The sequence below is a fragment of the Engraulis encrasicolus genome, chromosome 3 (assembly GCF_034702125.1).
Source record: "Engraulis encrasicolus isolate BLACKSEA-1 chromosome 3, IST_EnEncr_1.0, whole genome shotgun sequence".
NCBI classification, from domain to species: Eukaryota; Metazoa; Chordata; class Actinopteri; order Clupeiformes; family Engraulidae; genus Engraulis; species Engraulis encrasicolus.
In genome coordinates this window covers 50,627,969-50,642,968 of record NC_085859.1, presented here as the reverse complement: position 1 = coordinate 50,642,968, position 15,000 = coordinate 50,627,969, and the positions used below count along the sequence as shown (strand labels likewise).

General features: G+C 48.9%; 1 protein-coding gene across 4 annotated transcripts in view; it reads right to left on the bottom strand.

The window, feature by feature from the left end:
- Positions 1-15,000, bottom strand: part of ccser1 (coiled-coil serine-rich protein 1) — a 250,485-nt gene that overhangs the window by 92,328 nt on the left and 143,157 nt on the right. For all 4 annotated transcript variants that reach the window (XR_010034394.1, XM_063195671.1, XM_063195672.1 and 1 more), the window contains exon 13: positions 8,910-8,987. Coding sequence is in view for 3 of the 4 variants with exons in the window: in XM_063195671.1 (XP_063051741.1) it covers positions 8,910-8,987 (78 nt within the window). In the remaining variant the exon portion in view is untranslated. The remainder of the gene's footprint in view (positions 1-8,909; positions 8,988-15,000) is intronic.

The window sequence follows — 15,000 nt, the reverse complement described above, 5'->3', positions numbered from 1 at the left end:
AGTGGGAACAGAAAGAGATACAGAGAGAGAAATGTGGAAGAGAAAGAGATGGAAAGAGAGAGAGAGATAAAGAAAGAGAGAGAAAGAGAGAGAGAGATAGAGATTAAGAAAGAGAGGGAGATGGAGGGATAGGAGGGTGCTCCAGAAAAAAATGGAAGGAAAAAAAAACGTGACCTCCTCCAAGTCTCAGCAGCCTTAGAAATAGCTGCCCCACTTGTAGACACACTTTGGATATGTGGCTGTCCTCAATGCACTAACCTATAAAAACCAACACACGCAGGCCTGCCCGCCTGCCTGCCTGCCCGCCTGCCTGCCTGCCTGCCTGCCTGCCTGCCTGCCCGCCTGCCTGCCTGCCTGCCTGCCTGCCTGCCTGCCTGCCCGCCTGCCTGCCCGCCTGCCTGCCTTGCTGCTCTGCAGTATCTCTACCGCACAGCCCCAACCAGAGCATGGAGCATACCAGCAGAGCCGGAGGAAGAGGAAGAGGAGGAAGAGGAAGAGGGTAGAAGAGGATACAAGCAGAGCAGGATGAAGAGGTGAAAGAGGAAGAGGAAGAGGTAGAGGAAGATGATGGAGGATACCAGCAGCGCAAGAGGAAGGGAAAAAGGAGGAAGAGGGTGGAGGATACAGGCAGAGCTGGAGGAAGAGGAAGAGGAGGAAGAGGAGGAAGAAGTCAAGTCAAGTCAAGTCAAGTCAAGTTTATTGTCAATTTCTTTACATGCACTGGTCATACAAAGAATTTGAAATTGCGTTTCTTGCTCTCCCATGCAGACATAGACTAATCTAGGTAAGGACATAGACAGTATAGACATAGACAGTACTCATACATGGACATAGACAGTATGGACGTAGACATTGCTCATACAGACATTTAAAGTGCAAGACTGGACAACAGAAGACTTGTAGAGAACATACATTAAGAGGAGGTATTTTGTTGTGCTTTTTCTAAAAGTCCTTTATAGCGTTCTGACATAGTAATAGTAGCATTTGAAGAAAATAAATAATTAAAAAAGGTTTTATTAAATACACCAGCAGCAGTATGTGTGTGTGTGTGTGTGTTTGTATGTGTTTTGTGTGCGTGTGTGCGTATGTGTGTGTGTGTGTGTGTGTGTGTGTGTGTGTGTGTGTGTGTGTGTGTGTGTTTAGTGCAGGTAGAAAGTGCGGTGTGCGTCTGTGTGTGTGTACCTGTGTATGTGTGTGTGTGTGTGTGTGTATGTGTGTGAGTATGAGTTGTGTGTCAGTGTGTGTAAGTTTGGGTTTAGTGCAGAAAGTGCAGTGTGCTTGTGTGTGTGTGTGTGTGTGTGTGTGTGTGTGTGTGTGTGTGTGTGTGTGTGTGTGTGTGTGTGGTGTGTGTGTGTGTGTGTGTGTGTGTGTGTGTGTGTGTGTGTGTGTGCATGTTTTGAGTTAGTGCAGGTTGAAAGTTCAGTCACAGATGTAGTAGTGCAGGTGGAATGTTCAGTCGCAGATATGGTGGTGGGGATGAGGGGGGGGAGCGTTGTCAGTGGCCTGGCTGGCTGACAGTGAAGGGAGAGTGGGTTGAGTGTTCAGTATCTTGATTGCTTGATGCATCGTGCTGCTTGCAAGCCTGGTGGTACGGGAACGGAGGCGCCTGTACCTCTTTCCAGAGGGCAGGAGGCTGAACAGTTTGTGTGCAGGGTGGCTTGTGTCTTTGATGATCATCAGTGCTTTTCGGGTGAGGCGTGCGGTGTAAATGTCCTGCAGGGAGGGGAGTGGTACTCCAATGATCTTCTTCGCTGTGTTCACAACACGCTGGAGTGTCTTCCTGTTTTTCTCCGTGCAGCTTCCGTGATGCAGCTGGACACGACGCTCTCTGTGGTTCCTCTGTAGAATGTTGTCATGATGGAGGGTGTAGCACTTGCCTTCTTTAGTTTGCGCAAGAAGTAGAGACGCTGATGGGCCTTCTTCGCCAGTGATGTAGTGTTGGTGGTCCAAGAGAGGTCGTCGCTGATGTGCACTCCAAGGAACTTGGTGCTGCTCACTCTCTCCACAGCATCACCGTCGATGGTCAGTGGTGGCAGTTGTTTTTGGACCCTCTGAAAGTTGACAACAATCTCCTTGGTCTTGTTGACATTCAGCAGGAGGTTGTTGTCTTTGCACCATCTGGCCAGCAGGTCTACTTCTTCTCTGTAGTGGGTCTCATCGCCCTTAGTGATGAGGCCCACCAGTGTTCACTAGATGGTTAGTGCTGTGGGTCGTTGTGCAGTCATGTGTCAGCAGCGTGAACAGCAGGGGGCTGAGAACACAACCTTGCGGAGCCCCCGTGCTCAGGGTCAGGGTGCTTGAGGTGTTATTCCCTACCCGTACTGCTTGTGGTCTCTGCATCAGGAAGTCCAGCAGCCAGTTGCAGAGGGAGGTGCTGAAACCTAGTTTGTCCAGTTTTCTGATGAGTTGTTGTGGTATTATGGTATTGAATGCTGAACTGAAGTCAATGAACAGCATTCTCACATATGAGTCTTTATTGTCCAAGTGGGTGAGGGCTGGATGGAGGGCAGAGCAGATTGCATCCTCCGTGGATCGCTTGGCTCGGTATGCGAACTGGTAGGGGTCCGGGGTGGGGGGTAGGGTGGCTTTGATGTGTGACAGGACTAGCCGTTCGAAGCACTTCATGATTATGGGCGTCAGTGCTACAGGACGGTAGTCATTGAAGCATGATGGTGATGATTTCTTCGGCACGGGTATGATGGTAGCAGCTTTTGAAAAGTGATGGGATGACTGCTTGCTCCAGAGACAGATGTTAAAGATGTCTGTGAAGACATCCTTCAGCTCTTCTGCACAATCCTTCAACACTCGGCCAGGTATGTTGTNTGGGCCAGCTGCTTTGNGTGGGTTGATGGTGGGCCAGTGTCCTCTTCACACTGGCAGAGGACAGGTACAGGGGTTGATCATGGGGGGGGGGAGGGGGAGTTTTCTGTGGGTGAGTGTCATTTTGTGCTTTCAAAACGGGCAAAGAAACTGTTCAGGTCATTTAGCAGAGAGGTGTTGTTGTCACAGCTTCGTGGTGCGGGCTTATAGTCCGTGATGGCCTGTATGCCCTGCCACAGGCTCTGTGCATCTCTGCTGTCTTTGAAGTGTGTTGTTATTCTGTCTGAGTATTCCTTTTTTGCTTTCCTGATGCCCTGGGACAGGTTTGCCCTTGCTGCTTTTAGGCCAGCTACGTCTCCTGCTCTGAAGGCTTTGTCTCTGGCCCTCAGCAGTCTGTGAACGTCTCCTGTGAACCATGGCTTCTGGTTGGCCCTGGTGGTGATGCGTTTTATTTCTGTAACATCATCAATGCATTTTGTGATGTAGGAGGTCACGGTGTCTGTGGTACTCCTCAATGTCAATGTGGTTGCTGTGGGTGGCAGCTGTTTTGAACATGTCCCAATCTGTGGTTTCAAAGCAGTCTTGTAGTCGTGACACAGCTCCCTCTGGCCATTTTCTCACCTCCTTCAGAGCTGGTTTGGTGAGTTTTACCTTTTGTCTGTAGGCTGGCAGTAGCAGAATCGTTAGGTGGTCTGATAGGCCGATGTGGGGGATGGGCTTTGCCTTGTATGCTCCTTGTTTTGGGGTATAAACAAAGTCCAGGGTGTTTTGTCCTCTTGTTGGAAAGTTAACATGTTGGTGAAATTTTGGAAGTACTGTTTTGGAGATTTCCGTGGTTGAAATCTCCCATGACCACTGTGAAGGCATCTGGGTGTGCATCTTGTTGTTCACTGATTCCCGATGCAGCTCGTTCAGTGCCTCGCTTCTGACGCTGTTGGTGTTGCTAGGAGCGAGGTAAAACTGCGACCAGTAGAATGGCGGATATTTCTCTTGGTAAATAGAAGGGTCTGCACTTGATGATCATGAACTCCACTAGTGGAGAGCAGTGTCTCTGTACCACCGTAGCATTTTTGCACCAAGCATCATGTGTGTAAACACATATTCCTCCCCCTCGTTTTTTCTCTGAAAGGGCTCTGTCCGCTCGGTGGCACGTAAGTTGCTCCAGTTGTAAAGCCGAGTCGGGTATGCCGTCGTTCAGCCATGATTCTGTAAACACGGTCACACAGCAGTTCCTCACAGTTTTGTTCGCTGATCTTAGTAGCCGTATGTCATCCATCTTATTGTCCATAGATCTTACGTTTGCCAAGAGAATTGATGGTATTGCTGGACGAGTTGGGTTGGCTGCAAGCCGTGTTTCGACGCCACCTCGTTTGCCTCTCTTCCTAATTCTGGAGCACCTCTTTCGCCGTCTCCATGTAGGCGAAGCAGACGGGTCCGATGTATGCCGCCGTAGTATCCCCAGTTCCTCCAGTGTCTCTGTTGGTATATCCAATACATCGCTTAAGTTGTCCATTCTTATCTGCAACAGCTGTTGCCGACTGTACATGCGTTCCGACATAGTTTCCGACGATAGACATTTCGAATGACACATTATAACACAAATAAACACTGCGAGTTGGGAGAGTAAGGAGTCGCTGCAGCTACGTGCGCCACTCCGCTCATGTCCGAAAAAGAAGATGGAGGATACAAGCAGAGCGTAGTAGGAGGAAGAGGAGGAAGAGGAGTAAGATGAGGATGAAGAAGAGGATGAAGAGGACAAGAGGAGAGGATGGAAGAAGAGACAAGAGGAGAGCAAAGCAAGAGGAAAAGGAAGAGAAAGCAGATGAAGAGGAAGAGGAGGAAAAGACACAACCAGAGCATAGGAATGGGAGGAAGAGGAGGATGAAGAGGAGGACCAAAATGATTAGGAGGAGGGGCAGGGGGAAGAGGAGGAGGATGGAGGGTACAAGCAGAGCAGAGCAGGAGGAAGAGGAGATGAGTGGGAGGCAGAGGACGAAGAAAAGGATGAGGAGGAGCAGGAGGAAGAGAAGGAAGGAGAGACTGAGGAGGAGAAAGAGGAGGATACAACCAGAGCAGGAAAAAAGACAAACAGGTAGAGGAAGACGAAGATGATGAGGAAGAGGAATAGGAAGAGAAGGAGGAGGTGGAAAGCATCAGAGCGTGTGTGAGCGTCCTGTTAGGACTCACAAACATGCTAATGCACCTACGACTCACGCCTTAAAGCCAATTGTGTGAACGGATGAATTTTCGCCGAACACGCACACACACGCGCACACACACACGCACACTCACACACACACGCACACGCGCACACACACGCACACACACGCACACCACACACACACACAAAGAGTACCTGTGCAGGTGCATTTGTGTTGCCCAATTCCCTGTCAAACCAGCCCACTGGTTCTTCTCTCCACTCTCTCTTACGTCTTCACTCCACGTCACAGACCAGCATCAAATCATGTCAAAGTGCTCTAGAGGGACTCACAGAAACATGTGAATGGTCCCCTAAAATATACAGTCACAAGCATAACACACACACACACACACACACACACACACACACACACACACACACACACACACACACACACACACACACACACGCACACGCACACGCACACACACGCACGCGCACACACGGTACATACACCAACACACACACACCATCTCCATTTACACTTCCATTTACAATGGATCTACTGTATTACTATAACCACCCCCACACCTCAAACACACGCGCCTATTCTGTTCACTGTTTTTTCCCCCACACACTTGAACTACACACACACACACACACACACACACACACACACACACACACACACACACACACACACACACACACACACACACACACACACACACACACACACACACACACACAAACATGTACTGTAGTTATACTGCATTAACCAGTGGGAAGGTGGAATGGTGTGGATAGAGCAGCAATTTTGCAGCAGGCGAGATGGTGGTCAGGAATGGATTGCTGAATGGAGCAAGTAGACTGGACTAGGTGGGTGGCTGATCATAGTGCTTGTGATTGGTGGGTGGGTAATCATAGGTGGCTGTGATTGGTGGGTGGGTGATGGTTGGTGCACGTGATTGGGTAATCCGGTTGGGTGATGATGATACTGTATGTGCTTATGGTTGGAGTTGGTGTTGGAAGACAGGGTCTGGAAGTGGGTTGGTGATTGTAGATGGCGTTGAAAATGTTAGTGTGATTGTGATTGTGATTATGATTGTGTGTGTGTGTGTGTGTGTGTGTGTGTATGGGGGGGGGGGGGGGTGGGGGGGGTCGGGGGGGGGGGGGGGGGGGGTGTGCACTGTGCCTCTGGCCCTTATGGATAATCCGGCCCTGCATATTGACATTATAATGAAGCATTTTGTACAGCATCATAGGGAAAAAGGTTGGAGCTTTTAAGCAATGGTGGTGTTGGAAAGTGGTGGTTGGTGGTGGTGGTGGCAGGGGGGGCTTGAGTAGTGGATGCTGTCAGCGGGCCTGCCTATACATTAGTGGTTAGGTGGGGGTGTAGGAGCTCGGATGGGGGTTGGGTTGTTCCGACATTCCTGTTGTCAGTTGTCATTACAGTGAAGTATTAAGTACCTACACTTAGTGGCGTCTGGTGAAGGTAGGGGTGGTGGGAGAAGGTGGTTGTAAGGGGGTGTAGGAGCCTGTAGGGGTCTGTAGGAGCCATTAATATGGTGAGAGGAGGGGAGCTCTTTGTGCAGCTTTTAACAGAAAAAAAGGTCTGTTTTGAAGAAAGGAAAAAACAGTTTCTTGAAAGAGAGATGGAAGATACGGAGGGAGAGTTGGGAGAGAGGGATGTTGGAGTGGAAGGAGGGCTGGAAGAGGGAGGGAAGGATGGAGGTGGAGAGGTATGAGCGATAGAAGATAGAGATCAGGGGATGGATAGTGCAGTGAAAAAGGAGGGATGGTGGAGTGGAAGGATGGAGAGGGAAGGATGAGGGAGGGCTAGAGTAAGTGCAGGAGGAATGGAGACCTCCCCCAGAACAAGGGAGGACAGAGGTGGGGAGGTGGGGAGGTGGGGAAATGGGGATTGCGGTGTGCCATGATGATGAGCAGGGCCGGATTAAGATGACAAGGCCCCTAGGCTACAGGTTTCTGAAGGCCCCGCCAGAAGGCAAATTTCACAGAGACGGTGACATAATTGCGAGCTAGGAGTTGAGGATAACATGTCTATTAACTGGGCTCAACAGAACCGATTGTTTTTCTTTTTTCAATATTGCATATTGTCACAATTCTGCACATTTTCACTTTTGGTCAATCAGGGGCCCCTAGCCGGTGGGGGCCCCCTAGGCTGTAGCCATATCTGTCCTGTGCATTAATCCTGCCCTGATGATGAGCACATTCTCCGGGTGTTTTTCCTGTGCTTAGCTTAGTGTCAGGCAGGCAGGCAGGCAGGCAGGCAGGCAGGCAGGCAGGCCCACCGTCTGTGACAGAAATACAAATAAGCAAGCATGGAGTTGCAGGCTGAGGGGCAGGAGGAGGAGGAGAAGAGGAGGGGAGAAGGAAAGGAGGAGGAAGAACCAACAGATGAAGAGGAGGAGAGGAGAAAAGGAAAAAGGGTGAAAAGGGTAGAGTAGAGTACAGGAGGAGGAAGAAGAGAAGAGAGAGGTAGAGGAGAAGAGTGAGAAGAAAACAGGAAGTAGATGACTGGAATGGAGAGAAAAAGGAAGAGGGGGATTGAGAAGAGGAAGAGGAGAAGAGACAGACAGAGGAAAAGGAGGAGACAAGAAACGGATAGAAAAGGAGGAGCAGAGGAGGAGAGAAGGAAGAGGCCTCTCGAAGTGCCACTGTTTGCTGGTTTGTGGAATTAGCATTCATATGCAGCCCCTGTCACCCTCTTCAGCAATGGAGAGAGAGAGAGAGAGAGAGAGAGAGAGAGAGAGAGAGAGAATTCAACCACAAGGGATTATGCAGAGGTGTACATTATGACACATTTTACGCTTCCAGTCGTCAGAGGTGATTTTCTAATGTTTTATTCCAACCCCCCAACTGCTGCCGTGCTGCTTGCTGTTTGAATTTGCCAGTGTGTGTGTGTGTGTGTGTGTGTGTGTGTGTGTGTGTGTGTGTGTGTGTGTGTGTGTGTGTGTGTGTGTGTGTGTGTGTGTGTGTGTGTGTGTGTGTGTGTGTGTGTGTGTGTGTCTGTGTGTGTGTGTGTGTGTGTGTGTGTGTGTGTGTGTGTGTGTGTGTGTGTCCAAAGGCCTTCCTCCAAAGCAAAGTCACCTCAGCAGCAAAGCCACTGTAAGCTAAATAATGTTTACAGGTGATCTAGGACGTGCACAATGTGAGTCAGATTACTACCGGCATTCATCACACAGACATGAACGCACGCACGCACAAACACAGGCACACACACACACACACACACACACACACACACACACACACACACACACACACACACACACACACACACACACACACACACACACACACACACACACACACACACACACACACACACACACACTTGCGCACACCCACACACACAAATATACCATATTTCAAGTTTGTTAACCAAAGAAAGATACAGCAGAGTATCCAAACAGGGGAAACACCAAAGAGAAGAACAGCAGAGTGTGCAGTGGGAGAATGAATGTGTCTGGCAGTCCTGGAGCAAGTCATACTGTAGAACCCCACATTGCTCCAGGGGGTGATTGTCCTTCCACAAGAATAGAGAGAATACAGACGAATAGATAGAATACAGACGAATAGATAGAATACAGAAGAATAGATAGAATATAGAGGAATAACTCTAATTGGATAAGAACAGCAGTGTTATGTAGTCTAATGAGCATGGCTCTCTGGGCCATACACTGCAGTGCAGGGGGCACCCACCTCTGGCAGCGGTGGTCACAGGCTCCAATCCCGAACCAGTAGAACATGACATACTGCAGCCCATGCTCCCTTATCTACATGTATGCCCTCCCGTGCCCTGGAGCCAGGCATGTGAACCCCACATTACTCTGGGGCGGCAGTCTGGATGACAGCTCCAGCTAAGTGTAAAATGCGCTAATGAGCGGAGCAGTCGGGGTGATGCACTACAAGGGGCACCCACCTCTGGCAGCGATGTGTCTGTCTGCGTGCAGCGGTCAGCTTTTTGGCACGGGGATTTCGGAACAGCCTGGAGCCTCTCCTGCAAAGAGAAGAACACATTAGTACAATTAGTACAACCTTCTTTCTTTCTTTCTTCCTTTTTTTTTTGGGGGGGGGGTCTTTATTCGACAGGATGGACTGGGAGAAACAGATGGGGTAGGATTGGGAAATGACCCAGGCTGGACTTGAACCCTTGACTTGACTTGACCTGAGTTGGACATAAACCTCCATGTTGTCTGTATGTGGTCAAATGCATAGGTAGGCACACATCCTCACACCACACCCACAATGTTGTTCTTTTTTATTTAAAATCTCACATCAATTTGTACATCACTGGATAATACTGGACTGACCTGTTTCTATAATATACCACTAAATAATACATGTACAGTATGTATTGTTGAATAATTAATTACTGATTTTAGATCACTGAATCACAGATCACAGGTTTCTGATCAATATTGATGTTACACAGTTGCACAGTTAGAATTTAATTTATTTATAACGCTGTCCTAAACATACGTAACTTTCTTTAGAATTCACAATGAGATGGCATGCCAATTTTTTCACATACATACTGAAAAACAATCCTCATTGGTGAACTGGGATGGCAAAAAGGGAGCCACAATACACAGTATCAGGGAATCGCTGTACATCATATCTCATTGTATATTGCATAAGTTACATAAATTGCACAAACACATCATCCATGCAACAGTCATGGTGGAAAAAAAGCAAAAGCCATTTTAGCATGGGCCCACAGCAGCGGTTTCAGCACTGGCATCACAAATACTAAAAATAAAAAAGCGGCTTCAAACAGCCCTGACCAATAGGATTGTCTCTTTCATGCCCAGTCTGTTCTTTTTGATCATTTTGATCAGACTTTGGGCTAATGCTATTTCCTCTCTCTCTATCGCTCTCCTTCATACTCTCCACATCCCTCTCTTTTTTCTCAGCTTGACGTTTCTTCTCTTTCCCTCCTGCTCCGTCTTTCTTTCTCATGCCATACTTCCTTTCCATATCTGTCTCTCTGTCTCTCTCTCTGTCTCTCTCTCTCTCTCTCTCTCTCTCTCTCTCCTGGAAGTAGAGCATTTTTTTCTTGGCCACAGACTCTCCGCTGAGATGGAGGATGGAGTGGGCTGGGCAGCTGATGTTTCGGCTTTTTTTTTCTTCTCCTTTTTTTCTTTCATTTTAATCTCAGTTCCGTCACTAGGATGGCAGGCGAGTGTCCCACATTAGTGTGTCTCTAAGCAGCATAGAGACGTCATGCTGTCACGTGTCGTGGACTTAAACCGGCGCTCAAGTGAACTCGTCCGACCGGCGCCACATGAAAAATCATCTTCAGATGGTTTCGCTTAATGTCTTTTTTTTCTTTCTTTCTTTCTTTTTTTCGCTGTCAGATGATGAGGCGGTGCTTTGCTGTGTCCTTATAGTTCAGGTCAGACGGATTCAGGAAGTTGTTCATGGCACGGCGTTGCCAGTTTTCGAATGGCAGTATCATGTCTTTAGTCCCCATGAGACCAGGACAGCTGACAGCTTTGGCTGGGTTCAGGCCAAAGTCATCTGAAAGGGCACCCAACACAATTCTTATAATGTAATGAGGCCCTAAATCTACCCCCGACACCTTGCCCCCCTCGCTAGGCCTGAGACAACTGACCCCTTTGTCCCCCCCTTGTCAGCTGCCCTGCATGAGGGCATCTCTAGGTGTAGCAGCATCATGTCTACAAAGATGTTGATTTCTCCAGGTCACATGTGTGTGTGACATGTGACTGTCATGTGAAAGCGTGATTAGCCCTACAGGTCCACTCTCCAGAGGTACGTATAGTAAATAAACACCTTCTGGTTCCCATATCCAGAATGATGTACAGTAAAACTAATGAAGTCTCACTCCCAGTGGAAGAGACCAAGCATCATTTAAGCTACTACAAGCTGTCTACAACTGAACTCTTTTGACACAGTATTATGTAGTTATTCCCAAAGGGGTTTCCCTTCTCCTGTTGGAAGAGGACTTGGCGAACAGCAAACACTTCCGCTAACCCCCCTGGGGGTATTCACACAGCTAATGTGTACAGTATGTTTGTTAAGAGTGAAGTAGTGCAGGCCTCAGTGCCTGTGGTGAGGCGGCTGATCAAGGAGTGTTGATGAGGAGCTGTAAAGTGCTGATTATTATTGGGGCCATTGAAGTGTGCCTGCGTGCTTGCGTGCGTGCATGTACTGTACATATTTTGATTCTGTCTTTACAAAGTCACCAACAGAAACGGGCTTCAAAAACAAACACTTGCTCTACGCAGCACCTCAAGAGGACAGATGGACCTGCAGAGGTCTACACATCCACATTCAGTGACAATAGCACTTCAGATATAATAGACATCTGAATGAAGAAGGCATATTCCTTCAACAGAACTATGTTTCTGGATATGGTGTCTTGTGGTCTCCAATGTTTTGAAAACTTGAGAAGTGGCGCCAGTGATCATTTTTACTGCCAAAATGGTGGTGGTTTGACCAGTACTCAAGCGACATCCGGAGCTCAATGGTATATTTCTGGACTTGGTGCCTTATCTATGGTCCTCATGGTCAACTTCTAATTTCTCACCGCATTAGCAGAATTCCTGCAGGAGCACATTGAACAATAAACATCCAAAAATAAAAATATAAAACCAGACTAAATAAGGGTCTTAAGCACCCCGTGTTGTACAATGCACAATTGTACAACGAGCTTCGAGCACCTTATTCAGGCTGTACAGTATTGTGCGTGCATTCATCACTGATTGCATTGGAAAAGCTCTGAATGAATTCAACATTACGGGAGGGCTTGATAGAACAAAACAGCTATTACTTACAACAGCAAATTAAATTAACTGACAGAGGGAAAAGGTCTGGCCTCTGTGGTCATACATAAGTCGATCTGTTGCCCTTTGATGAATGATTTATTTATTTTGGTTGTGTGTGTGTGTGTATGTGTGTGTGTGTGTGTGTGTGTGTGTGTGTGTGTGTGTGTGTGTGTGTGTGTGTGTGTGTGTGTGTGTGTGTGTGTGTGTGCATGCACATACTGTAGTATACTTCCCTCTCTGTGTGTGTGTGTGTGTGTGTGTGTGTGTGTGTGTGTGTGTGTGTGTGTGTGTGTGTGTGTGTGTGTGTGTGTGTGTGTGTGTGTGTGTGTGTGTGTGCATACATTTGCATGCGTGCGCATACGCCTGTGCGTGTGTGTGTGTGTGTGTGTGTGTGTGTGTGTGTGTGTCAGTGTTTGTGTGTTTTTCTTTTAAGATCAAAGTGTAGAGAAATGCAGCCGCGTGCTTTACACCCTGTTATTCAACCTCCCCATTTTCTCTTTAATCTTCCTAAATGGGGGAGAGGGGAATGGTGTGTACAGTAATAAAATGGGAGAATTTGGAAGGTTTATTAATTTGAAAAAGAAATGGGAGGAAAGAAGAAGAAAAAAAAAAAAAGAAATCGTGCAGCAATAAGAGCAGAAAAATGGCTCCAAAAGCACTGGGCTGCGGTTTCTTCTTCCTCGTTTGAAGTTCTAATGTGCTCCTTTTTTCATATTTTCTTTTTTCCTCTTCTGTCCTTCTTTTCCCCTTTGTGTTTCACCCGAGCAGTCCTACACTCGCACCTAGCTGTCTGCCCCACTCATCCCTCCATTCTCATCCCTCCATCTCCCAGCCCTACCATCACACACATAACAGTCAGCTGCCCGACTCCATACCTCCATCACCCTTCTCTGTCCCTCCATTCTCATCCCTCCATCTCCCAGCCCTACCATCACACATAACAGTCAGCTGCCCGACTCCATACCTCCATCACCCTTCTCTGTCCCTCCATTCTCATCCCTCCATCTCCCAGCCCTACCATCGCACATGCAGTATGTCAGAGAAGTGAGTAGAAACCCTAAAATTTCTGTAAGCAGATTTGTAAGCAGGGTGCGATTTGTCAGAAAACCAAAAGGGGGGATATGTTTCAGATTTTAAGCAATATCAATGGAATTACATTGAACTGTGATAAAAGCATGTAGAAGAAGTGGCGATATCAAGACCAGAAGGGGGGACAATCCCCCCATCCCCCCCTACAAATCGCACCCTGTTTTTAAGTATCTTTTCATGGGAAAACACCCCTCTCTCCTCCCCCCTTCCCCATGCTCAAGGTACCTCAGTCATGGAGCTGGATGGGGGTGAGCACTGGTTAATCTAGTGTAGTGTTTCTCAACAGGGGCGGTACAGCCCCCCAGGGGGCGTTGGAGAGCTGTAGGGAGGCGTTGAGAAGGATACAGCTGAGAGGGAGCGGTGCTTAGTTGTAATTGGGGGGCATTAGTCCATTGATTTTTTTAATACTAAGGGGGACCTTGTCAGTCTTATGATTATGTCAAAGGGGCGTTGAGAGGCGTGTGATGAGGACAAGGGGGCGTTTCTTATCTTCAAAAAAGGTTGAGAACCACTGATCTAGTGGGTCGGGAGTTGAACCGGAAAGCCTACCAGCAAACATCCCCCAGCCATCCACCCCTCTGTCCTTCCCCCTCTTACCCACCTCCTTCCCAGTCGTCTGACCCCCTCCACCCCTCTCTCCTCCCCCCTCTTCCCCACCACCAGTTGTCTGACCTCCATCCACCCCTCCCTCCTTCCCCTTCTCCCCATCTCCCTCTCCCCTTCTCCCCCTCTCCCCCACCTCCTCCATCCCAGTGGGGCCATTCCCTTGCCATCGTTCACTAACCCATAAACTACCATGGCCCTGCTCCATTGGATTTCCCCCCTATACAGGGCCATCCATATTCATGACAATTGAGCTCTTTTACAGTAAAGGCAGGCTCCTGCATCCCTCCTTCTCTTCTCTTCTCTTCTCTTCTCTTCTCTCCGCTTCTCTTCTCTTCTCTTCTCTCCGCTTCTCCTTTCTCTCATCCTTTCTTCATTTTCCTCTACTCCTTTCTTTCCTCCTCTCTTCCTCTCCTTCTGTCTTCTCATCATGTTGTCTCTCCTCATACTCTCCTTTCTTTTCTCCTTCACTCCAACCTCCTCTCCTCTCTTCTCCTCATCCTCCTCTCATCTCTCCTCATCTCCTCTTCTCTCCTCTCCTCATCCTCTTCTCCTGTGTTCCTCTCATCTCTCCTCATCTCCTCTCCTCTGCTCTCCTCATCTCCTCTCCTCCTCCTGCTCTCCTCTTTGAGCTGTGAGAGGTAGTGATGCCTTATCGCGTGCCGCCAAATGGACACTCAGCTACAGTAGTCCCCTGGTGTGACATCACCAGTAACGAGGGAGGCAATTAATGGAGATGGGGCTTGGGGGGGTGGGGGGGGGGGGGGGGGGGGGGGGGGGGGGGAGGGGAGAGAGAAAGAGGAGCGTTTGATGTCCAATGCCAAGAGGGCAGCCGGAAGGAGGAGCAGGAGGGGCGGGGAGGTGGAGGAGAGGTAGTGAGAGTCTGGTGGTAAGATGTGGAGACATGAGGGGATGAAGATGGGATAGTGGAAAAGGGAGAGTAGAGGAGGGGGAGGAGGGGAGAGGGGAGGGAGGGGGGGCAGGAGGGAGGAGGAGAGGGGGGGAGGAGAGGAGAGTAGAGTAGAGGAGAGGAGAGGAGAGGAGAGGAGAGGAGAGAGGAGGAGAGGAGAGGAGAGGAGAGGAGAGGAGAGGAGACGGGAGGAGAGGGGAGGAGATGGGAGGAGAGGGGAGGAGAGGAAAGGAGAGGGGAGGAGAGGAGCAGAGGGGAGGAGGAGAGGATCTGTGGTTGGGTGCAAGATGTGAAGCCGTGTGGGGATGAAGATGGGTTTGTGGTGCTGATGTTAAAAAAGAGGGGAGGGAGAAGAGGGAAGGAGAGGGGGGTGAGTGGTTAGTGTCTGGGTCAAAGATGTGAAGCCATGTGGGGATGAGGAAGGGGGGAGGTGAGGTGGAAAGAGAGGGAGAGGGGGAGTAGTAGTGGAGAGCGGAGGAGGAGGAGGAGGCAGAGGAGGGCAGAGGAGTAGGCAAGGGTAGTGAGAGTCTGGATCTAAGATGTGAGGCCGTGTGGGTATGAGTATGGGGTGGGGGTGCAAAAAAGGAGCAAAGGGAGATCTTTGTGGTGGGAAAGAGGGA